This window comes from Magallana gigas, chromosome 4 (genome assembly GCF_963853765.1).
Source record: "Magallana gigas chromosome 4, xbMagGiga1.1, whole genome shotgun sequence".
In the NCBI taxonomy this organism is placed as follows: Eukaryota; Metazoa; Mollusca; class Bivalvia; order Ostreida; family Ostreidae; genus Magallana; species Magallana gigas.
The window spans coordinates 55,126,433-55,153,510 of NC_088856.1; the positions used below are offsets into that span (position 1 = coordinate 55,126,433).

Here is a 27,078-nt window from a genome sequence, read left to right on the forward strand (position 1 = left end):
CAACAATTTTAATAGTTTGCATGCAAGGATATGGAGATGACACGTGCGCCCTATAATATATGCCAGGATATGCTTTCCTTAATTGCATCCACAAAATATACGAGAGTCAATTCAAAAATAAACGTACACAATGTTGCTGTCTGTTTTATATTTTCCACGACAGGTATGCTCAACACCTTAGTTTATGCAAAAAACATTTATTATATTGTTATCCCAAGCAGAATATTTTGTCGCGACGATGCACGATCAAGTCTAAAACATGACGTCAAGACACACACAGTTTGCCATTATATAGATAGTGCCTGTTTGAGAGGGTAACAGTTGAAACTGACACCCCGAGAAAAACATTGTCAACCGACGCGAAGCGGAGGTTGACAATGGTTTTCGAGGAGTGTCAATTTCAACTGTTATCCTCCCAAACAGGCACTATTTATTTTGTTATACTGAATGTCTTAATTTTAAAGAAAACATCACTGCTTTTAGATAGGAATAACGTGAATTCTAAGGCGAACCGTACGCGCATGATGCAACGGGTAACATTACGAATTGTTACATGCGCGAAAATCATAGGTATATTGCATTGGTTGATCTAGAGGAGAGGGGGGGGGGGGGGTAGGGGGGTTCCGGGGTTTGAACCCCCCTTTCTCTGGGACATATCATTTTTTTTCAAACATTTTGATGCTTACCTAAAGATTGTTTTTCCTACCTTAAATATTTGATTACTACCACTATATTAAAGCTGCTTGGTCCGATTTATTTTGTAATTACAGTATCAAAATTTGTTCCATACAAATCATTTATCTCAGAAAGTTATGGACTTTCTCCTTTTTACACCAGCAGAATCAGTCTCCTTTCAAAGTTAGAAATATTCAAAGTAAATAAAAATAATTTCTCTTTGGGCAAACGAAAAAACAAACCAAAATGCATCACGGGAATGTTTAGAAAAGGAAACCGCTTGGTTTCGTCCCCCGAATGATTGGGGTTATTCAACCCGCATGCTATGCATCGATTGTAAAGAAAGCAGACTTTGGAAATATTAGCGAACAAAACGTACACAAGTTTATTTGTAATTTGTCTGATCATTTCGACCTTTATTTAGAGCGATGTCAAAGTCGTAATACAACCATTCCCGTCTCGTCGCCAGGGGTGAAATTTAACATGAGGCGAAATAACGCGGTACCTTTTAATGTCGTTTGTTTTGTTAGCAAATTTTGTACGTATTTTTCTTCATTGAAATTTGGCATAATTGACGGGTAAAACTACTGCAATGTCTATTATTATACATATATTAAGCATAGCCATCGTTTAAAAGCGTGCATAAAATTTGATATAAAATCGGACCAAGCAGCTTTAAATAAGATCGTTCAATGCAATTGCAAATTAAACGCACTTAATTGATTTTCGAAAAAATAAGGGGCGAGGTTTTTAGTAACTTTTCACCAATTACTGCAATTATAAAGAGGGGCGCACATGGTGGGTTTCTCCTCTTACTCAAGCAGCCATTCCCGGCGTTTTCTGCACTGAAAAGAATTGTTTTTAGCCTCCAAAACAAATGTTATGCCTCCCATACAAACAAAGAAAAACGCCATGGCCAGTTCCACCAAGGCAAGAGCAAAGACCACCAGAAGTGTCAAGCAATTGAGTAGACGTAGAGGAAGGACCCTAGCTGCTGTCCGTCACACCTCAGTGTAGTCCACGACTGGTGCCTTGGTCTTGGAATGAGCGTCCACATTTTTGGCGGAATCTGATGCAACCCAAGGGGCAATGGCCAAGGATCCGGAGTTGCAAATTAATAAGGATAGTTCAGCGCGTCGAGGAAATGGCTTTGGAATACATGAATCTACACCACCTGAGAATGCTTCCACACAAGAATATTTTTAAAGATTTTTCTCTAAATATTCTTATGTAAAAAAAAAAAAAAAACGCCCCCCCCCCCTTGTAGCCCCATCCTACTCCCGGTGAACATAATTAAACCGGAATCTACACCACCCGAGAATGCTTCCACACAAGATTGTGAATTGTAAACATTGTAAATTGTGTTTACATATCTATAGGCCTACTGTAAAGGGAATATAACATATTAAATTCAAGTGTACGTGGCTTAAATGGTAAGTTGACGAACTGAAATCAACATTTTGGAAAATTGGAGGAAATTGACTCTCTATAATCTCTAGTACAGTAGTACATGTATATCGGATCTTGGATTTTATTGCCATTGGAATTTTACACCATCAACATTACCAAAGATTTAGAGCATACTGGATGGTTACCCGAGTTACATGCAATTACATGTATATACAATAAGATTTAGCAATAAGATGTAGCACGAATGTTGACATTGTATACACACATTGTATTCATTTTATTATTACAATATTTTTTACCGATAGCAATAAAAACTTCATATGGTTCAACTGTCTCCATTAGTATCATCATAATCTCTCTCTCTCTCTCTCTCTCTCTCTCTCTCTCTCTCTCTCTCTCTCTCCAAACTTGCGTATATATACTTTCATAATAACCTGAAACAAATTAGAAGCATAAACAAATAAATATAGAAGAATGTACATCAGTTATTAACATTATAAAATATTTTTTTTGCAAATACTGGGTAAGCACCTTATAAGGCAATCTGAAACATACAGGCTGTTATATTTTTGGTTTAAACATTTATTTAAATGAATTTATTTTCACTTTAATGTAGTCATAATTGATTTTAAGTTTTTTTCTTGATTTTGTTCAATTCAAACAAACTAAATTGCAACATCTACGTAACTATTTTAAATTAGATTTCCGACTATAGCCATATACTGTAGCCTAACTGTAATCCTCCCAAACTTTCAAAACTAGATTTGTACATCAATTTCCTGATTATTGCCTTAGAAACAATTTAAAGCTACGTTTCAACACGAAACTCCACCCAACCCCCTTAAACATTTTCACGGACATGAGTTACAACAGAAAGTAATGGATTTTTCAGAGTAACCTAGTTTTGTAACATGAAAATTCGAGTTTTAAAAATAAGGTTTAGATTCACTATGCACAAAACGTAGTCACGTCCCTCAGCTTGTAGATACATCTATTGTTATCTTGTCATAGATAAAAAAGACACAAGATTCTGTGTCATGATTTATTACCATTTTGTCTAAAAACAATGAAGTCAAATCTCTTTTTAGATTCTCCCAAAGTCGTATCCTCGAATGGAAATGGAGAGCGCTGTTCTTTTGAAAATCAATCTAGAGAAAAAAAAACCTGAATTTATCAGATAGCTTCAACTAGCACTCAAAGTTCAAAACTGTGCGCAGGCTTTAGAAAGCTTTAAAAATCAATTTTTTTACTAAAATTTACTACTTCACAGATGCGTACCTTCAAATTCCTGATCTTTACATACAGTGCATAACAATTCACGAATAACTGAATCTTTGGTTTTGGATTACTAGCATCAATGTGTGTGTGTGTGTGGGGGGGGGGGGGGGGCACTCATAAGCTGAACAATAATCTCATGGGCCAAATAGCTAACCGGAACAAAGTTCTTGTATTATTTTCTATTTCGAAATGTTTGAATAAGAAACTCTTTGAAAATATTGTCAAACTCTCGACCAATATTAATTTCCTATACCCCAAGGTATCAAAGAAAACTAAAATGTAAAATGAACTATTATAATGATTTAGGTCAATGTGACCTTGATAAGAGGACATAAAGATATGAGGATGCTTATAAGTAAAATAACTAAACGTAGCTTTGTTTTTCTTGAAAATATTATTAATTTTCCTCTGTACTTCTACGTTGAACGTAAGTATTGGTCGGCGGGTCACCGTTTTAACAATTCTGAGTCTTCGTTATTTTAAAATGCCTGCATTATAATTTCACACATTTAAGCAGTGTAGTTAATGATTAGAAGGTTTTCAAACATGTTTCCCAATCATTTGAATTTTGAACTTTAAAACCATCTTGGAGCACCAGTATTGGTCCGGGTTTCATGCTTTTTAGCAATTTAGAATCTAGATATCTTATGATGCTTGTATAGTAATCTCACAAATTTTAGCATTGTGGTTCTTTAGAAGAAGATTTTAAAACATGTTCCTTATATATTTCTATGTTAACTTTGAACCCCTCCTGGGGCCCCAGTATTGGCCTGGGGGTCGTGATTTTAACAATTTAATTAAAGTATACGCTATGTTATGATGTTTCTAAAGTGATATCACAAATTGTAGTTTTTGAGAAGATCTGAATTTCTTTTAATGATTCCTTTCATATTTCAAACCTCTCTTGGGCACCAATTTATTGGTCCGAGGGTCCAGTATTGATAATCTAGAATATGAGGAAGCTTGCATAGTAATACCACAAATTGAAGCAGTGCAGTTCCTTGGAAGATTTTTAAACATATTCCCAATATATTTCTATGTTAAAACTTTGAACCCCTTTTCGGGCCCTAGTATTAGTCTTTAACAATCTAGAACTTTGACTAGATATGCAAGCTGCGGTGTAAATATTGGCATTTCCGGTGCAATTGATCTTGAGAAGTAGATTTTTTAAAACACGCGCCCTAAGACGACGGATGCTAGGTGACCAGAAAAGCTCACTCGAATCTTCGGTTCAGGTGAGCTAAATAATTTACCTTTGCCTCTTCTTTATTCCATAGATAAATACGACACAAAAGGAAAGAGTTGCCAGGACCAGAGCAGACAGTAGGCAAGATACCCAAGCTGTTGTCATGGGGAAAACAGAAATCAGAACAAACAATATCTTAATTTATATTAAGCGTTAGACTCATAACCAAGTTTCAATTATAGTGCCCTGTCTCTAATATTACTTATTGGGTTCGTTACTGACTGTTTACAGAAATTTGTGGGGTCGGTAAAGTCCATAGAAGGCGAGGCGGGGTTTGATATGTAAACAAACAAAAGATAATATATAACGATTAAATTCATAGCATAATTCTCTAATTTTTTACCTTCCTCGTCAGTTGTTTGTTCAAACCTTGATTGTAGGATCATAATCATAATATTACGTCACGGGCAAAGGGGGATCACTTTAGATATTTTGGGGCTTAAAATTAAAGGTATGGTTGAACGTTTGTGTAAAAAATCAGCTCAAATAACGTTACGTCCGCCATGTTGCCGTTTAAATTTTGACGCTTGCCCTGTAAAGAAATATATTTACATTCTACTGTGTTTTTCCATTAAATTCCGTGATGTTTAAATGCCTCTAAATGCAACAAGTGGTCAAAGGTCAAATTGACGAGTTTTATTATGACGTCACAAACGTTGAACGCTGTAAACTGCAACGTCACAAGCGAAAATCAAAGTTCACGCTTGTGGCTGTTACTGTGGCTCTTCCATTAATATTAACTTACCCTTAGGATAAGATAGGAATTTTAAGGTATTAATCACATTTGCAGACAAGGCAAGAAGTTAAAAAAAATGTAAATATAAGCATTACATCATGATTTTTTGAAGTATACACTCTCATAACTGCAGCGGTGTGTGCATACAAATTTTCATAACGCGCTAACACGCATTACTCAATTTGTATGCACACACCGCTGCAGTTATGAGAGTGTATACTTCAAAAAATCATGATTCAATGCTATATTATGAGGCAACCACGTGACGCGATTCATCCAATGACGTCGAGACATTCTAGTCCGAGGCAAAACAAGATGCATTAATTGTACTATCACATGATTCTGCATTCAATTTGAAAAGAAAGAGTACTTTTGAGTAAAGAAACACATTCATGGAAGTTGATAGATTTAGATAAATAAAGCATGCGAACGAGAATAAGTTAAATATTTTGTTGACCAATGTTTTCTTTTTGAAGGGAACACGTACATTGTACTATATGTATTAATTTTACTAAATGTGTCACGACCGCTAATACTTTTATAAATATGTTGAATAATTATATTCCTTTGAGTAGAATTATGAATATCAAGTAATAAGTTAAGAATCGCACCGTAGTAGCAAGCAGTTCCTAACTGGAGATTGAAAATCGAGCACCTGACCACGTTACAGTTAGAAGAGGAGCACTCAGAGCTGGACACGGCTATAAAAACGGAAAAACACCAGGTTTTCTTTACATAAGAAGTACATACACAGAACCTGTGCCCACAAACTTTTTTAAAGTCAGTGTCTCAACATTTTGTAACTGATAAACTTAATCAACCAACCTGATGAGCAAGTTATGCCACTGAAACCGACGTCACATGAGCAGTGAAAACTATTGACGTCATCAGTACAGTTCCCATGGATACACGGTAGGCTGGCACACTCATCGACATCTATAAATGGAAATAAAAAATCAAACCATATGAGGACTGCAAATACATGTACATAATAATTTAGTGGAAGAGGTATATATTTGTTTCTCAAATACTTGATTCACAATGAAGGCCTGCATATCCTGAATCACACAGACATCGGTAGCCATTGACGTAATCGGTACAGTTCCCATGAATACATGGTGAACTTGCGCATTCGTCAATATCTGAGTTTGAAAAGTAACAACAAAATACATTTGTACATTCTAATATGCGAAGGTTAGGTACGGTAGGTAAGGTAAGGTAGCTAAGTGCAAAACTGTAAGTTATTCATTACAAGAAGTACAATATGTTCCGGTAAATCCTGCCGTGCACACGCACGTGAAACCCCCGAGGTGAGGTAAGCAGACTTTAGTATAGGAACAACTTACAAGGGTTTCTAAGACAAAAGTCAATCGCTGTAAAAATAGAATAACAACATAATTATGACAATAAATGATAGAAAACGGGATTATCTTATACAGAAATAGAACTGAACAACTAACTTGACCGGCAATCTGAGGCCGGGTCGTAACCATGGATACATGTGCACGTGTAGTTTGCTCCACTCTCAACGCACGTCCCTCCATTATAGCATGGCGTTGCAAAGCAAGGTCGGTCTGCAATCAGTGTTTGAATGAGATATTTTTTTTTCATAGCCTTATACAGGCACGTAGCATCGATTTTGAAAGTGGGGGGAGCAGACTCATTGGCGTAGATTTATAACTTATAACTTTCTCTCATTTCTATTCCAATTGTTATACATACTCCCAAAAAAGTGATAATTCAATTTCTACTATGTAAATTTAAAAAAATTATTTGTTGCGAGAAAAAATTGGGGGGGGGGGGGGCAGGCCACCCGCCCCCCCCCCCCTTGATGCTATACGTGCCTGATACACTATATAATAATTTCTTTAATGATGTTAATAAAGTTCCTATCATGCACGTAGCATCGTGTTCGTGTGTGTGTGTGTGTGGGGGGGGGGGGAAACTGATCCAAAATCTTTACAAAAAATAAATTTTTAAGCTAAATAAATATTCTTCCTTTAAGATACCATTCCGTGGAGGGAATGGGCAGTATCAACCGTTAATTCTAATATCAATTCTCCATATCACTATGCTGTATCCTCCTAAAATTATGATATGGTGGGGGTGCGGGGGTGTGGATGAGGTCTCACGAAAAATATCCTTTGCGAAAAAAAGTTGATGGAGGAGAGCAGCCCACCCTCAGCCCCCTGATGCTTATAGATATCCTGCCAACAGTATTTATACCGGGTACATGTATGCTGAAATTATCATGAACTTACAGCAATTAATAAATTATACATGCATGTTACGAAAGAGATACAAGTAGGTAGCTAGAGAAGATTCAGAAAAATATGAATCCTTTATTTATTCTTTCATACATATACATTTCATGTCTCATGTACATGTACATATTAAGAACAGTTCGGCAGATTGTATTTATAGTTGCATAGCTTCAGCTTCCGGTCCCATCCGGTGTTTCCCTGGCACTGTTTTTGTGTCGCCCTCCCAAACGAACACACGTAGTAATTCTGGCAGTTCTTGGGGTCGGGGAACTCCCCGAAAGTGGAAGGGCATGAAAACGATTTGGAATCTATAGAATGAAAAATAACCGTGTACACGATTTCAGACTTGTGAAATGATATGATGAGTAAATTAAAATTATTAAATATTTATTTTATTTTCGAAATATGTATTTTTATCCTCAAAAATGGATAATCAGTTATATTATTTCAGACTTGTAAATTTATTTATAAGACTGGTACTATTACACGTAATTTAAAATGTTCAAATTTAAACTTCTTTTATAGATGATTTTAGAAAGTACTATATGATTTCAAAAACTTTACATTTTCCATGGGGAGAGGTCTGAAGATGCAGATATATAAATAAGGGGAGTGTTTCTGATAAATCCACTCCCAGCCATGCCCCCCCTACACCACCCCCGGGAAAAAAATAATGATTCGCGCAGGAATGCGGCTAGCTATATATGAAAACATATGTCGTTTAACATTTCTTTAAAAAACCTTTGGTGTCGTCTTGGAGTGTACAGTTGACAGTGGCCGCGTCTACACACGAGGAGTTGGCCTGACTCCAGGCCGTGCCGTACACACACGTCATGTTCAGCAGGTACCCGTGGACACACACCTGGTACATGGTACAATCGCTAGGGTGCGGGCTGAAGCTCCCGTGGCTGCAAGCTTTGGTCAGAGTACGTTTAATCTTGATGTTTCATCAAATCGTTATATTGTAATGAACGTGTGGGTGAAAACAAAATTATAAAATTAATTGTAATATATTTATTGGTGGTAAATCACGTTTTGAAATTTACAAGGAAATATCATTTTCTTTCCTCAGGAGGAGAGAGAACAGTTTATTCGTACATTGATCGAAAAGAAAGTGGCTTAATACCATGTAACTGTGGTTCACAAGCTTGTCAGGGTTATCTGCCCTTTGATAAGACACTATTTGATGATTGATGATAAAGAATATACTAGTATAACATGATATATTAATTATCAATAAATTCTAAAGCAAAGAGTTGTTTTTTTTTAATTTAAATTATATATAATATACCTAGCAGAATTATAAAGCTTGGTGTACAAGTTTTTTGTTTTTAATACTGGATATTTTCTAATCTGTCAAATGGCATAACTATTAACAGTGCATGTATTATACAAACAATCAGTTTTTTCTACATGTATTAAACAAGTTAAGCAATCAATTTTTCTACAAAAAAATATTGCTACAAGCTATCAATTTTTTCACGTTTATTCATAAAAAAATCGATGCACATGTATAAAGTTAACATAAATGTAGAATACATTGAAAACAAAACCCCCACAGACTCAATGTAATGAGAGAAGGAATTTTGTCTGAAGTCTAACACTGTGTATGGGGTATTCAAAGGCATTCAGTATTTAACTTTGAATTAAACTGAGGTTTTCTGGTTCATGAATGATGTCTAACAATGCTGTTTATCCTTATAAAGTTGCAGTATCAGAAGAGCGCATCAATGTCCACAAAATTCTAGTTCAACAGCAACTGTATGGTATAAAATTCCTCCTAATTCAGATTTTCCTGTTGATTTAGAAAAAAATGTCTCCAATTTAAAAAAAATGTCAGTTCATGTTTACACATCTTTGCAAAACATCAATAAAGTCAAAACTTTGAACTGCATCTCTATGGTTTTCTTCCAGTAGTAAATGCTGTCTGCTACAAGCTTTGGTGTAAATCAGATTTTCAACATTCTGTCGTGCTATGGGCAGGAATCTAATTCATCCTTGCTATGGGCATGGATCTAATTCATCCTTGCTATGGGCATGGATCTAATTCATCCTTGCTATGGGCATGGATCTAATTCATCCTTGCTATGGGCAGGGATCTAATTCATCCTTGCTATGGGCATGGATCTAATTCATCCTTGCTATGGGCAGGGATCTAATTCATCCTTGCTATGGGCGGGGATCATACTTCCTGAAACAGACTGCAGATGTCTGGTTTCCTAGCCAACATGCCCGGTGTGAGGCCGGAGTTATCTGCCCTGATGACAGCTCCGTTCTCCAACAGATATTTACAAGTCTCTGAATGCTGACCACCTGCTGCAATGTGTAATGCTGCAAGGAAGAAGTGTACAAACTGATCAAAATGCTCTCAACAGTTGTGTATTGAGTAGTGCTTCACATGACATTAAAAAATTACAAGTTATAGGTATTTCATATAAACACTTCAAGTAAAATATGACGTTACTAAAAATGTATATTGTTATTGAAAGTTTACTGCTTAAAAAATTGAGATAATCAATGTATACATATAAAAGTATAGATATATGAATTGCATGTCTTAATATTGTTTTAGAAGCCTGTAAATATGAAATACCAGTAATTCTGTAGAAAACCTTGCTTTGTTGACTGTGTACCTGTTCTACCTTTCGTATCGGTGATGTTGACATCAGCTCCTGCAAACACCAAGTAGGAAATTACACCGTGTTGTCCTTCCTTGAAACAAAATAAAAGTAGTTTGAATTGTAGTAATGTTCCCTAACCCTTACTCCACCTCTCCTTACTTTATTTTGACTTTCAATTTAATTTTTGTTCCTTGCAAGCAATACCAGTGGCTTTAGAGAGTTCAGTATTGTAACACTAATTAGTACCTTGGCTGCAACAAACAGTGGCGTGAACCCTTTTGATGACCTTGAGTTGACATCGACCTTTAAGCTTTCCACCAGGAATTTAACGGACTTCAGACATCCCCCCTGGGCAGCCAGGTGGAGGGGTCCCAGGCCGGCATTGTCCTCACGACACAGGTCACCCTGTCAAACCAAAAACACACAACAAAATAAATGACAACACAGGTCACTGTGTCAAACCAAACATAATGATGACATACATGTAGCTGTATAAGATACAAGGCAGAAAAAATACTTCAAGTTCTTTTACTTGATATAATTTGGTGAGTTATCATTAAGTATTAATGGTCACTAGTTGAATAGATGTGTTGTTAAACAGACATCAAACTTGAAGATATTAAGATGGACAGTAGCTGACAAGTGTTTTTATAAAGTTATTCTTTTTAATCTCGTTAAAATCATGAAACACAGTTCATAATCACATCTAAATTAATAAATAAATTTTGCGAGATGATATCAATTAACCAAAAAAGTTTAAGACTATTGTTAATCTGCTTTTGTGCATGCATAAATTTTCAAAATGGAACTGTACAGCTATATTTAGTTCAGGCTTAACATGTTTTCATACCTTTTGTGTTGAGATGAGGGTTTGAGCGACCTCTACATGGTCTGATTTAATGGCGTCAATCAGCGGTGTACTTCCAAAGCTGTCAGTGGTGTCCACAGTAGACAGCCCGACGTTTAGCAGGAAAGTCACCACGGAGTGGCAGCCATGTAGAGCTGGAATATACAACCCAGTAAGTGTACCCCACTATAGAGCTAAAGTTACACATAGAGTAAAGAAAGAGGAAATACACAACATAGAGGCCAACCATGTAGAGCTAAAATATACAACACATGTAGTAGATTTAGCCCATTACAGAGCTAGTTACACATAGAGTAGAGAAAGACACTATAAGGTGGCAACCATGTCATTTTAAAACAAATCATAAATGCATTTATGTTTTATAGCATTTACATCATCATTCTCAGAGTACACATTTCGCTAAAATCAATTGTTACAAGTACATGTACTGGTATATATAATTTGAAAAATGAACTTGTGTTAGGGATCGCAATAATTCACGAAAAATCCTTGTGGAAGAGTATAACTTAGCATTTTATTTTTATTGACCTGCTGTATGTAGCGGGGTCCTCCCGTTCTTGCTGGCAGTGTTCATCACAGTGTTGTTATGATCATACAGAAGGCGGACAATACCCAGGTGTCCCTCCCTGAAAACAAATATATTTTTAATGAAAAAAATTACGCTAAAATAAAGAGAGACTGCTACAGTGGTCTACTGGTCCGAGAGTTACAGTACCGATCAGACCCACCCTAACAGAAGGTAAACCCCAACTAAACCCTGGGTTTACTTTGTGGGTTTACTCCGAGTTTAATAGAGTGGACCCAGAGTAAACCCAAAGTATATACAGAGAGTAAACCCTGTTCAGAAATATACCCCTGAAAACAGACGGTTTATGCGTATTCGGAATATACAAGGGGCGGGAATTACAGGCAGTAAGATGGTAAAAAGACGGGTCTGCTTCAACCACACTTTAGTGCTTAAAGTTGACCCTAAAAGCAATTCCCGTGTAAACCTAAAGTAAACCCAAAGTAAACCCCGAGCAGACCCAAATTTCCATGAAGCTAAATTCAGGTTAGTCAATTGTGCTGGAGATAGTTAGATTGATCACTGGCCTTGACAGACCTAATTTGTAGATGGATTGCAACTATTCCTATTTTATTCTTTATTAAAGATGCGAAGCTCTCCCTGAGTTTTTTAAATGGTGGGCAAATGGCCCTGAGAGCCAAGTATACCTGGGTTTAATTCTAAAGACCTGCACCCGCAGTTAGTAATATATCAAAACTAATGGGAGAACAAATTACAGTCAATCCAATCTGAAAGTAAAAATGATCTGTTATATATGGGAACTTAAGAAGGTCAACATTTCACAGAGGAACTACATGTAGTATGAGCTACAAACCTGCATGCAATGTGGAATGGGGTCCATCCATCTTTGTTCTTCAGCAATACATTCGCACCAGACTTCAGAAGTTCTTGGATAACCTCAATACTGTCCTTTGTGCAGGCCAGCATAAGAGGTGTCCTGTAATAATATATTCTCAATCTGTATAACTACTTGTACATTGGGTTGGGTATATGTCATGGTGTGTAATTTTGAGTAACGTGTTTTAGAGTTAACTCATGCCAGATGACAATTAATTAGCGAGGGTCAGTCTACTCTCCTAATTATCCCCAATTAGTCAATGTAATTGTTCTGAGTAATTATCATGAGTACTGTGCCTCACTTTCATTAATTATCTTTTAGAATATAAATACAGTTAGAAATTTATTCAATTCAGTCAGAAACTTTCGACCGCTACCTCATGTTGCTTATGTCTTTATACTGACTATCTAGTTGACTGTCCACCAGTCTGTCAGAAAGACTAAGCAACATCGAGCTAAATTTCAATCTGACTCATTTCGGCCGCTACCTCATGTTGCTTATGTCTCCATACTGACTATCTAGTTGACTGTCCATCAGTCTGTCAGTAAGACTAAGCAACATCGAGCTAAATTTCAGTCAGACTCTTTCGGCCACTATCTCATGTTGCTTATGTCTTCACACTGACTATCTAGTTGACTGTCCACCAGTCCGTCAGTAGACTAAGCAACATTGAGTTAAATTCATTCTGACTCATTTGGTTTTTTTAAGAAATATTTATTTTTATCCTGTTCTTTTGACTTTATTCTATTTGATTCTTGTTGATATTTTATAAGTTAATTAAAATCACTTAATCAATAAATTGTGAAACCTGCCTTCGAGTTATAGCTCTATGCATATTCGACTTAGAGGTCAATTTAAGCCTATTTACTAGGCTGACCCCCTGTCTCTTGGGTTGGGCCTATACAAGTTAATTCCCCTTATTCTATAGTGCCCTTTCCCCTCGGTGACATATACATTGTTCATTTCATCAAATTTGTATGGCAATGCTAATCTTCCATTCCCTAGTACCCTACGTATCAACTATTGAATAAATTTAAAGTTGGTTTAAGTTATTAGAGGGGAAAATAATAGAGTTTATTTGCCAAATTCATTCCATGGGAGTACACATTTACCATCTACAGTTACTCTAAAATCATTGAATAGTCAATCACATTGGTTCCCAGTCATCATGGAAATGAGTATCAGTCACAATTTCCCCTGATTTTTCACTATAGTCTGTCCCAAGATATCCTGAACACAGATTTTACTTAATTGCTTCATATTTATAAATACCTCAGGGTTCAAACTATGTTCATTCAAAAGTATGAAAAATTTCCAAGATTTCTCAGTCGAAACGCCCCCGTTAGCTTATCAGGTTTCAATACAATGCTAAAAAATGTGATGTCTAGGAGGATTTTGTATTAATTGCAGCACGCCCATATGATAACGTTAAAAAATTACGCGATGTATTCCGAGTGTATTCCGAATGGAGAAAAGATGTAAACAATCCCCATTATAAATCTCCATAAGGAATCTGTTTTTGTTCCTGTGAATTTTTCCGAGTGAAAGATAATAATGCGTCAATGAAATTATTTGGACATCATTCCTTTCAACTGTTTCAATACGAATGCTTTTCTTTCACAGGTATGTGTATTTTATTAAAAATCGTCCAAATGTGCTGCATAAATATCTTGGGACAGACTATAAACAATCACCATGGTTACTGGGTTCTGACTCACTCGTTACCATGGTCTCTGGGTTTACACTCACCAATCACCCGTCTTTAGGCTGTCCACCTGCGCCCCGAACTGGAGGAATATCTGGACGCATTTACTTAAGTTGACTGGCTTGAGCGGCTTCGTGTAAGGGTCGCTTGCCGTCAAGGTTGGATATTTCCACATCGGCAACGGATAGTAACAGGTGCTCCACGAGAGCCGCATGGCCACATCTTGCAGCAATATGCAGGGCAGTGTCTCCTGATTTTTCGTACGACGTATTCAGCGGAATTTCTGAGTTTTTAAAGTAATCTAAGTCACCATGTTGAGCTGCTTTGAAAAGGTCATCTGTCATAACAGAGTGTGGTATGATTCTTGAGAAAGGAACTATGCAAGTATTGACCAAGTTCGCACCAATCTTTCAAATTTTATCGGAAATCAAAATAGGTCGGTTTGATGAAAAACCGAGCACTGTAGCTACCATTTTCCCGGTTTGTCATCTATTTGCCACTATTAATTTTACTATATATTTTTACCAAAATTACGCAACTTTAGATACGGGTAGCGAGTTTAAAACAAACTTCTGGGAAAATTCCTCTTTACAACTTTTAAAACAATTGTTCAGCCATCCACAAAGGCACGATAGTTTGTTTACATCAAAGTTACACATGTGCTTGAAAATCATGTCCGATCCCTTTCACCCCCCCCCCCCTCTTGCCGAAACAACTGGCATCAAAAATTCAAGTGACCTCGTATTGTTATTTTTACTAAGGTGGGAAAATCAGGCATTTTACACGTTGTTTTTCATCTCATATAAAAGTACAGTCCATGTCACTGGCGGAAAACTCCTAAAAACGAAGGTGAATTCGGAAATTCTTTTCCCTCAGCCATGTTTTAAACCTCCGAATAAATAGTGTTATGAGACCTGCACCTTTAGTGAAATAACTGTTTTTGTTTTTAGGTTTCAGGCACGTAGCCTTGGGCAAGGGTTTTTTTGAGAGCATGTATAATCTTAACAGAGAAACTGAAGGTTTAGGGATACTACCCCCACTCCATTCAATTCTCCATTGAACATTTTTGGAAAGGAATCTGAAAATTTACTCAGAATCTCGTGTAATTATAGATCGATATTAAAAGACAATCTGCGAAGTAAAATACATGGAAATACATATATACACAGGCACGTAGTATTTTGAAAGACTCATCCAAAAAATCTTGACAAGGAAATAATAAATCCTTGCTATGACAATTTGTCAAAAATGGCATTAATTGGGTCAAAATGGCGGTCAAAATGGTCGACAGGCAAATTCTATAATTCTCTTTAGTCTTAAAAATTGTCTTAAAAATTGAGGTAACAAACGATTATAAATTGGTTCAGCATAACATTTTATCATAACCATGGTGTGCTGAGTCCAACAAAATATGTTGATCGCGATAAATAGTTTAAATGGTGGACAGCCAGATTTCATCATTTTTCTTCTCACAGTCAACAATACAAAATCACAAATTGGTCTAGTAAACATACATGTATTTATCATAATAAGGTTGTGCCAAGTTTGATGAAATGTGTTGGTCTTGATGAAACACGTTTATTTTGTCAAAATGGCAATTTAAATTGGCCATGTATACTACTAGTAGTAGCCAAATTTCATTAATCTCTACTAAAGGCCTCTTAAATAGGGAAAATGTTTGAAAATCATAATTGCAATACTAATGATGTAACTGACAATCAAATTTGAACACTTGTATTAATAGAAAAAACTCCACCAGCTTTTTATTTGGAAAAAAAAAATTAAAATTCTGTTTTTCCTTATTAATCTACAGTATATAATTATGTTCTTTATACAATCTTTTTTTTTTTAATGATAAGATTGTGATTTCATTTTGTAACTGTTTTTACCCTGGAAGTAGGCACGTTTACATTCACATATAAAGGTTCTGCAACCTGTGGGGCAGTTGCAAGCTATCAAATCTAAGGAAGCTTTAGGTATAAGATCTTAAGGTCATTTGTTCCAGCAACAAACAACCAACACTTAATTTTCTTTTATCCCATCGGCTGGGCATGGTAATATGGGCATGCTTATATATATATATATATATGCCTGTCTCCCTATCATTACCTTGGTGTGTGTTTGTTTCATAAGCATCCTAAGTTGGGACATATTCCCGGGCTTTGAATATAGGAAGAAAGCAAATCAAACCGTGTCATTGACAATGTGTCTTGGTTATCCATATAACTAAAGAACTTCCCGAACTCTTTGATTTTCTAGTCAGTTAATTCCCCTTTTCTTTCTTGTTTCTGTTCTCTTATTATGTCAATTTTCTCGATATGCTGTAAATATAAGAAGTTGTGTCACACCAGATCAATGAATGAAATGAAAAAAGTGCTAATTCAAAGTTCTATAAAAGGGGAACATTTTCTCTTCAACAACATTGACAGGGATGTTTATTAGCTTTAAAGAGGTCCATACATCCATCAGCAAACTTAGTTGTGAGGATATGTTGCAAATTAACGCTGGCATGGTCTAGCATAAAAAAGCCTCAACTTTTCCTCTGAATATGGACACCCATTGATATACTTTCCTCAGCACATTTGGCCAAACACATGTTAACAATTTTGCAAGAGGTTCTCTTATCTCTTAACGAATACATAGACAGCTTGATAATTAATCTTTATACAATATATAAATTGTCCCTAGTAATGTTAAACAGAGTAAAATTCTTTGGGTTGCCCAAAACATATTGCGCATACTTATTACTATATATAAAGCTGTTAATCTCAGCTCATTTTGAATCACGAGCTTTTCCAGTCTATATGATGATATATTAGTTAGAAAGAAAGGTATTAAAGGAAGAGGCAGACATATACTAGAATAGTTCTTCATGTCACACACTGTTCCTAAGTACCTGATTGTATCTCTGTTATCATATAAGCTTATGACATCGATGTCTTTAAAGCCTAAACACCATTTTATAGTGCAGAAATATTTCTCTTCTCTCAAACTTTGCTTTGTAAGCATTTGTTGTATTTCACGAACGTGCAGGTCGAAGAAATCGGTACTTAAAGTGTAATTTTAAAACCCCCAGAAAGGTTCAGGAACAAGACAGATATTGAAAAGCATTTACACAGAATGTTTAAATAAAATACCGGTATACGCTTTAATAAGACAAAACGTAAAAAAAAACAATTTTTAGTAAAATGTAGAACTGTTCTTTTTCTTCGTTAAGGTGTTCCAATCTAATTTTTATGTGCATATTTGTATAATGTTATACTTACACGGTTCATCCCCGTAAACGGCTTTAAATGAGAAGTATGAATTCTGGCTGTCGGCCATTTTGAAACGCCATTTTGACCCCTCCCCTCCCCCCCCCCCCCCAAAAAAAAAACACAATTTTTGGGAGTTGATTTTATTCAACTCTTCTATGCAGTTACTCTAGCGAACCGAAAGTGAAACAGTGTTTGGACCTAAACACAAATAATCACCGCTGACAAAACGTAGATCTTGAAAATAATAGATACATTCGGTGTACTGTATGCTTTACAAAAATGATTGTTTTTCAAAAGAAACGTATTTATAAATACCTTGAAAATAGTCAGATTTTATATAATATGAACAAATTAAATGTTTTTTGTAGTTGCATTTATTCCTACACCAGAGTTAAATATAGTCTTGTTTAACCAGACGTTCGGCTGTCTCCGTAAATCTCCGACAAGCAGAGAGTCTCTCTTGGTTGTCGGATCTTAAAGGAGACTGCCGAGCGTCTGGTTGAACGAGACTAGAGTTCAATATTGCTTGGGCCAGACGTGTACAATGTTTATAAACATTTCGATTTCTGATAAACAGTTTGATGGAATTAATTCTATCTTTAAATATTACACAACATGATTCATACGGGTTTTCTCGAAATTCTTGTCGGAAAAGTTCGAGAATTCATATTATAAAAATGTGCAAAATTTAGATACAGATTAGAACCTACTTGCCAGGCAAAATAACATATCGTTAAGTTTTAAAATTGATAATAATCAATAAAATCAACTCCCGACAGTACTTCAGTACTTTGATTGTAAAAGTAAGCATCTATCGTCAAACTCGGTATATCCTAATTATGAATAAAAACTTTTTGTTGGACCGGCCTATAGTTGTTTTAATGCTTTGTTTCTTGTTAAAACCTTTAATAGAAAGTGATGAAATCTGGCTGTAGGCCTTTTTAAATCGCCATTTTGACCTTTTTTACGGAATTTCAGTCATAGCTAGCTCATTTCTGAAGACTCAGTATGTCTTAGTTATATTGAAAAACTTTGCTTGACCAAATTAAACTTGTTGGTCTCATCCTTTTTCCTGTTTTAAGAGACTTTAAAGAAAAAAAATATGAAATCTGGCTGTCCGCCATTTTGACATAAAAAGCATCGCTTTAGTGGAAACCAGCATGATTACTCAGACTTAGCACGTCTTATTTATGATTTGAAAATTTATATAAAGAATTATAATTGTTTGTTTCTCGCTTTTTCACCATTTAGGAAACTAAAGGGAAAAAATAAAAATTCTGGATGTCCTGTCCACCGTTATAAATCGCCATTTTTTAAAGATAATTTACGACTTTTTCTTAAAAATGGCATATTATTCCTGACTATACACACCTAAGTTATGATTAAAAACTTAGCTGGACTGAATATGCATTGCTTTCTTCACGCTTTATGTCTATTTTAGAAATATAAGACGAATTAACAAAATTTTGTTATCCGCCATTTTAAATCGCCAACTGAATTTGACCTAATTAACCACCTTTGTGGAAAGCCAGCATACTTTGTAAGACTCAGCACACATTGGATATGATAAAATACTATTTTGGATCAACTCAGTAGTGTTTGTCATTATTTTTTCCCATTGAAGAGACTTTAAGATACAATTTTGAAGATTGGCTGTCCGCCATTTTGAATCGCCATTTTGACATTCATTATCGAGGGCCAGCATATTATTTTAGACTCAGCATACTTTAATTATGATAAAAATCCATGCTGGACCAAATAATAATTATTTGCCGTTAAAACGAATTTCTAGAGCCCTTTTTTAGAAATGAGGACTAGACTAATATTATTGCAATTAAGACTCATATTGACAAAAAATGTCGCAAAATAAACTAAATTCTTGGTTTGTCTATTTTAAAAAATCCATAATTAATGATAGTACATTACGGATTCTTTAAGATATAATTGCAGGTAATCGGACAGAACCTATATATGCTTCAATTACTTACATGATTTATTACTTGTATTTAATCAGGGGCGAAACATCTCAGAGCACCCAGTTCCTCTTATATAGAGACAGAGGACCAGAACAGACGGCAGTAGACGTGATGGAGTCGGAGAAAAACCTGGTCTGTGGAAGAAGAGATATAGAGACCTACACATCAAGGAGTTTAATTTTATATACCAACTCATAAGATTGGAATCACAAAAGTGTTCTTCCGATCACACATGTACACATATTATAACATCAATTCATATGTCAAACGTTATGTTGAAGCACAGGCACCTGAATTTTTATCAATCAGTCGCTTAATAAGTCATATATCGAAAAATTCTACCCCTACTATACATATAAATACATATATATTTACATATAGTAGGGGAAGAATTTTTCGATATATGACTTATTAATTAGCGACTGATTGATAAAAATTCAGATGCATGTGGTTGACGTTAATAAGCCAGACTTCATTTATGTCGGCTAGGTAGTACATGTTTATCATGATACTCATTAACCTTTTCAATTTAATTAAGATGAATAAGAGTATCTTAACTGTCCTTTAACAATTAACTACATGTAGCACAAAGTATCATGCGCGGATTCGGGGAGGGTGGGGGGGGGGGGGTACGAGGGATATTTTTTTTGACAAGCGCTTAACGCTTGTTTCATACAGGAGGTGTTCTATTGTGTATAGAAAATAGACCTCCTGTCTAAAACAGGCGCCTGTGGATATTTTCGGTAATTTCACTACGAATAAATAAGAAAAAAAAACCGAAAAGAGGGAATCTTTCGGGAGCCCCCGCACCGATCAGCGCATGATGTATTGAATCTCGTTTTGGGGTTACCCGGAAGTTTTATTTAAACCAATCACGTGATTTGTACAGGCTGCCAGGGAGAACCATCAACAAGGAAGTGTAAACAAATGGTAAACATTAAACATATGTCGCCATTTTAAGTTAAAGGCCTTTATAAAGGTGTGTATAGTTCGTTACATGCGTTAATTATTGTCAGCTGTAATGTTCTGATTGTTGAAAATTTAAATCTAATGCTTATAATCTTTAATTTGTTTCCATTGAGTATAAATGTTCTATATCAATGAATATTGCTGAAATGTATCGGCTTACTTTAATTGAAAATTAATGAAGAAAATATGAACAGATTTTTTGTTTGAATAACGAAAATGGACAAAAACAGCAACCTGTAGCATTTTTAGGTCACCTGATTCACTCAGGTGACCAATTGCAATTGGTCTTCATTCATCGTCATGTGGTGTGCGTCGTCCGTCGTGCCTGCATGACACTGTCTGCATTAAATTAACAATAAATAAACTAATTTTAAAAATCTTTTCTACACCCATACATACATGTATGACGGAAATGCATGGTTATGATGTACATGAAACCATCTACCAAAATTTTGAAATTCATTGTCCCTGGGTCAGGGGTTCAGACTCTAGGGTGGGGCCAAAATGACCATATGATAAAAATGTATTACATCTTAGAAAATCTTCTTCTTAAATCTCATATATATATATATATATATATATATATATATATATATATATATATATATATATATATATATATATATATATATATATATATATATACTGGGTCAGAAGTTCAACCCGTAGGTGGGGGAAGGGGGCGGCAATATGGCCATATAGAGTTAATGCATATTGTGTTTTAAATTCTTCTTCTCTACTCTCACACATCTGTATGAAAAACTGACTTAGTAAATATGTTTACCAGGATGTTCTCTACTAAAATGATAAATGTCATGTCCCCTGGAGTATGGCTTTTGACTGTCGGGCCTAAGTCGATGTTTAATGTAAATGCATATAATGTTTAAAAATTATTTTCTCTACTCCCACTCACCTGTAAGGAAAACTGAGTAAAGAATTTTTTAGACCAGGAAGCCCATTATAATAATCATATCATGGGGATTTTTATGTCCCCCGCGGTAGGGGTTCTGACTCTAGAGCAGGGCCAAAATAGTCATATAGTGTTCAAGCATTTAAATGTTTAAGAAAATAGTCTTCTTAACTTCTGCTGATACTGAATAAAAGCTGACTGCATAATTATAAAGAAGGAAAAAAGCCATCTATCATTTTTTTTATTTCATGTCTCTAAGGGATTTGAATACTGCCAACTGCATATTTAAAAAAAAAACTTTAAGCTGTCATATTTAATGATATATCATGTCACCTACACATACATGTAAGGCAAGGGTTATGGCTGAGGTGTACGAAAGCCGAGAAGGATCATTCGAGATTCGAGATTCAAAATACGAGATTCGAAATATCCTAGCGACATCAAACTGTTCTAAATAAAACTCATCCGTGCATGCTCTTATATACAAATAAATGCTATGTTCACTTCTCCCTACCAAACTATATAATAATGCAGTGTGCTTCGCGAATCATAGTGATTTTGTTTGCCCTGGTGCATTTCCACCTGATGCGTTTGAACCCTGGGGTATTTCACCACCAGTAATAGTTTAAAAACCGGGTTTATTCACCCCTTTTGTGTAAAAATGCGGTTATGGTAGAGAACTTTAAAAGCGTAGCTAATTTTTCCTGTGGGGGGGGGGGGGGTCCTAGGCCAATTTTAAATAATTTTACTATGTAAATTTGATAAGCTCCAATTTTCCCGAGGAGGGGGTCCAGATCCCTTGACCTTCTCCCTTCTAGATCCGCGCATGAAGATTAGTACATGTATCTAAATAATCTAATTATAAATAATCAGTCCGGTTTCACCAATAAATATAAGCATTACTTATCGTTTTTATGTATGCATACAGTCATACACTAGTACTATGAAGATAAACAAATCATTGAGATATTATCACATCATACGGAATTAATAATTAATACATTTTTTTTTCCTTTTCCTCAGTAGACATCTTACTATGAGTCTTAATTTTGGAATTGTTTTCAATATAGAAGGATACCTACTCTCTACAATTAAAGGTAGGGATGATAGGGTGCCAATTTGTTTACATTGCCGAATTCTTGTGCAGAGAACAGTAAATTTTTTTAAAAATTTGATTGTGCATAAATATTTCAAAATTAATTGTTGTACATGTATTTTGTTATAATTTATTCATTGAGAAAGAATAAAAGGTACAGACAGGCATATGTATCACAACCAAGTTAAGTTTCTCTGTAGTTTCCTACCCCCCCCCCCCCCCCCGCACCAAAATTAACAATAATTACATATAAATCATACAAATGTTTACTTTGTTTATAAGTTAATCTCTTAAGATGTAAATAAGCACTGCAAACAAAGATGTGTGTGTATTTAATTCACTACTACATTACACTTAGCCAGATAAAATGTAATCAGGGTGAAGCTACAAGGGGCGAATGGTGCAAATTTACCAATTTGTCGCCATACACACAGAACATCAAATAAAGAAACTGTGAGTGGTGTGTGGAATGCATAAAAGATGGCGGCAAATTATCTCAAATAATCAGTGCAAAAAACTAACAAATAGGCTGTTATTTGTTACCTATCCCGCAAAAACATTGATAAAAAATGTTATCGTCACATAACATAGCCGATTAAGTTAATGTGTACATATGGTCAACGTACATGTGATTCTAATATACAAGAAAGCGGACGTATCAGGCGGGGATCCAGAAAATAAAATTTCAAAAATGATCGGTTGAATTACATTAAATGCTTTGAAAATTGTATTAAACTATCGCACGGGTCAAAATGCATATTAGAAGCTATGTACGGTGTAATATTGGAAACGTTCATTTTATATCAATATGTAGTATTACCTATTATAACAAATGAGAGTATTGTCACCGTGTGAAAAATACTTATTTCGAGTGACATAATGTTTCTTGATTTAGTGCTAATTATTTCTAATTAGACCTTCACCGCCGGACATTAACATGTCACCTGTTATTGAACAAATTATTAATCCTGTGTAATCCTTTTAAATAATTATCTATTGTGTCAAGAGTAACTCTCTTTATTTACATCTGTATGTATGTTTTACCTATAAATTAGTCGTTATCCTCAATGATCGTCAGTTGGAGACTGGACCTTGTATTGTCCATGCCGACTGCATAGATCGTGTAGAAACGACAAGTTTGGATCGTTAATAAATCGTTATTAGATAAACCGACTTGTGTATTTCTACCGGTCATATTTGGTGGAGAATTCCTAAGGGTAAAGATACCCGGGGCTGCTACAAATACTTTGTAGTAGTCGGATCCCAGTACCTACTCACAGCAGCGAGCAATCCCCAGTCCATGGATTTCTTCTTCCCCCTAAGCCCTGCGTGGATGCATCCAGTCCGGCCGCGCTTCCCTCTACAACCGTGTGGACGCTGCGGATTAAGGCATGGATGGAACATCTGCAGCGCCATTTCATCTCAATGTTTCAAGTGCGGTAGAGAAGGACATAATGCGCGGATGTGCAGAACTAGGAACTCCGGAGCTGCCATCAACGCCGTCTCTTCTATTCCAACTCGCACAATTGGAACGCAAACAGAAGAAGTTGGGAAAAGAAAATCGGACAGAAAACGAGCTAGGGATAAAGAACGCATAAAAGAATTCAACAAAAATCGAAATGAAAGAAACAATTTACGTGAAATGCCTTTTGCAATCGTAAATGTTAATGAAATTCATAGTGAAATGATAGAAACAGAAATCGAAAAATATAGGCAGCTGGCGGCATCCAAGAAAGCAGAGGCGGACTTTTGGAAACGTAATCGAAAAACCCTCGAACGTCAAATGTTGGAAAAAGACAATACCATCAAGAAACAGAATGAAGAACTCGGTGCCCAAAAAGAAGATCTGGCGGGAGCGAGGATAAAACAAGCAGAGCTCCAAGTCGCATTGCAGGCTTTACAAGACAAACTTGAATTAATGCAATCGAAAGAAGATAAAAAAGCATCATCAGAGAGAGCAAGAGCTTCATACCGCGCTCAATACGGACCAAAACATCATCCGGGACAACATTTCCAATTTTCCGATTGCCCATTCATGTACCGGAAGTGCTACCGGGAGTGCAAAGAACCATCGGAAACACGAGGACGTGTTTCAGGGGGCGAGAGGGTATTGTCACCGTGTGAGAAACACTTATTTAGAGTGACATATTGTTTTTGATTTAATGCTTATTAGTTCTTATTAGACCTTCACCGCCGGACATTAAGATGTCACCTGTTATTGAACTAATTATATATCTTGAGTAATCCTTTAAATTAAGTATTGTATGTGTCAAGAGTAACTCTATTCATTTACACCTGTATGTATGTTTTACCTATAAATCAGTCGTTATCCACAATGATCGTCAGTTGGAGACTGGACCTTGTATTGTCCATGCCGACTGCATAGATCGTGTAGAAACGACAAGTTTGGATCGTTAATAAGAGGGTATTGTCACCGTGTGAAAAATACTTATTTCGAGTGACATAATGTTTCTTGATTTAGTGCTAATTATTTCTAATTAGACCCTCACCGCCGGACATTAACATGTCATCTGTTATTGAACAAATTATTAATCCTGAGTAATCCTTTTAAATAATTATCTATTGTGTCAAGAGTAACTCTCTTTACTTACACCTGTATGTATGTTTTACCTATAAATTAGTAGTTATCCACAATGATCGTCAGTTGGAGACTGGACCTTGTATTGTCCATGCCGACTGCATAGATCGTGTAGAAACGACAAGTTTGGATCGTTAATAAATTGTTATTCGACATACCGACTTGTGAATTTCTACCGGTCATAGTATAACACAACTGCCACAAGCAATACATGACCTTTACCGGCACCACCTCCCTCCCCATAAACAAAATGAAACAATTGTCGTTTTATTTGCTAAAATGTGTGTGGTACAAGATTGGATTTGAAAAAAGAGTCGTACTTTTAAAACTAATTTTGTCGAATTTTTTAGATTCATTTGGTTATATTCTAGTCCAGTTAGGTAAATAGATGCACCAGCGCAGCTCTAATATATATAATCAGGCCATAAATTCAAAATATTTTCAAAAATTAATAGCTTTAAATCTAGTGGATAAAAATAAGGAAAGCAAGTCGAACTCGATGAGTGCTAATACCTGTGTTGAATGAATGGTACAGTAGGATATGTGCAAAAAAGTCCCGTCTACTCTTTCCTATCCTATATTTATTGGAATATTAAATCCGATTATAAGAGTCATAAAAACCAAGTACGGATATGTACCTGTTTATCGAAAGTAAAGCTACTCATAATTTATCTACAGTGCATCGTTATGGAGCTACACAGAAAGTTTTATATTAATTTGCCGAGCCAAAAAAAAAAACCCCTGGAAAACGAAGAGAAAACAAAGTGGGGACAGAATAACTGACAAATTAATCAGGACTATATAGCCCCCCCCCCCCTCTTGAAATGTGTATACTGAAAACAGATTATTGAGTACAACATCCGCACACAATTTAAAGAAAATTTCATGGTTTTTTAAAATCATTTTCGCTAGCTAATGTAAGACATCACATATTACCCAAACCGGGCCCTCACGGAATAGGAAATGCATGCTAGGTGATGAGAGAGAGAGAGAGAGAGAGAGAGAGAGAGAGAGAGAGAGAGAGAGAGAGAGAGAGAGAGAGAGAGAGAGTCGATGTAAATCACAGGTGCGCTAGTACTGTTAAAATTAAAAGCTTGCTAGTTGGTCTGTCCTACCCTAGCTACCTCCTCTCTTTTCACCTTTTAGAGGCTTAATTATTGTCTATATTCTAAATCAAAATTGAATTTGACACTACAAAACTCTCTCTCTCTCTCTCTCCTCTCTCTCTCTCTCTATCATGTCGACAATGGCATTGCCATACCCTACACTACACTATTATTATCTGGATTGTTGGCGTTGAAGTTGTATATCATTATATCTTCTAGGGTTTTAAACTTTATCATAACCTATATTTTGACATGTCGATTATTTCATTGAGTTTCGTTTCATAGCTAAAAAAACCACACTCAGTTTTAATTATTTAGATTAAACAGATCTTTCTTCGCGAGCCTATTTTACACAGTTGGGGCGAATACAGTTCGGGTTAAAATTGTTCGGGGGGAAATACACACAGGGCAAACAAACCACTAAGATTCGCAAAGCCAACAATTGAATCCACTAATTGAATTGTTTATACTGTGTAGGGTTAATTCATCAATGCCAATTTAACCATTTTATAACCACCATATAAGAGCTATTATGACATTTATTTGTAGGAAAGAGCATGTACGAATGATCTTTATTTAGAACAGTTTGATGTTGCTAGGATACAGGTTTCAGATCCATGATTTGATTGGTTTATTTAAATATTGAATCTCGAATTTCGAATCTTGAATCTCGTATATCGAATCTCGTATTTTGAATCTCGAATCTCGAATGATCCTTCCCGGCTTTCGTAGAGGTGGGTTATAAATTTGTCTTATTATTTTATTCTGCTCAGGAATTTCAATGAAAGAAATAAGCAAATTCACATATTTAAAAAAGAGAAAGAATGAAGCTGTCTATCAAAGTTAAGACATTGTAAAAGCATTTGGAAAGAGTTCAGTTTATCTGTGAAAACATGCACATAAAACATATCTTGAAAGTTAACAAATATGGGGAAATTATTTAATATCAGAATCTTGCA

General features: G+C 35.6%; 2 protein-coding genes and 1 long non-coding RNA gene across 10 annotated transcripts in view; all 3 read right to left on the bottom strand.

Moving 5' to 3' along the window:
* LOC117683219 (glutamine amidotransferase-like class 1 domain-containing protein 1) overlaps positions 1-27,078 on the bottom strand; it is a 151,056-nt gene that overhangs the window by 33,181 nt on the left and 90,797 nt on the right. The gene's annotated exons all lie outside the window — the stretch shown is intronic.
* Positions 4,430-6,992, bottom strand: LOC136274973 (uncharacterized). Its single transcript, XR_010713432.1, has 3 exons — positions 6,171-6,992; positions 5,957-6,046; positions 4,430-4,704 (listed from the first exon to the last, which is right to left on the bottom strand). It is a non-coding gene; the product is annotated as an uncharacterized lncRNA (long non-coding RNA).
* Positions 7,659-12,622, bottom strand: LOC105345864 (ankyrin repeat domain-containing protein 16). Of its 3 annotated transcripts, none has more exons than XM_066083088.1 (7): positions 12,478-12,622; positions 11,627-11,724; positions 11,081-11,232; positions 10,477-10,635; positions 10,252-10,321; positions 8,351-9,940; positions 7,659-7,917 (listed from the first exon to the last, which is right to left on the bottom strand). In XM_066083088.1, the coding sequence occupies exons 1-6, from the start codon at positions 12,588-12,590 to the stop codon at positions 9,792-9,794; spliced, it is 741 nt and encodes a 246-aa protein (XP_065939160.1). In that variant the 5' UTR covers positions 12,591-12,622; the 3' UTR covers positions 7,659-7,917; positions 8,351-9,791. The 3 variants fall into 3 exon arrangements, with proteins under 3 accessions (XP_065939160.1, XP_065939161.1, XP_065939159.1); XM_066083089.1 differs by having other exon boundaries at positions 10,203-10,321; XM_066083087.1 differs by having other exon boundaries at positions 10,243-10,321; positions 12,478-12,621.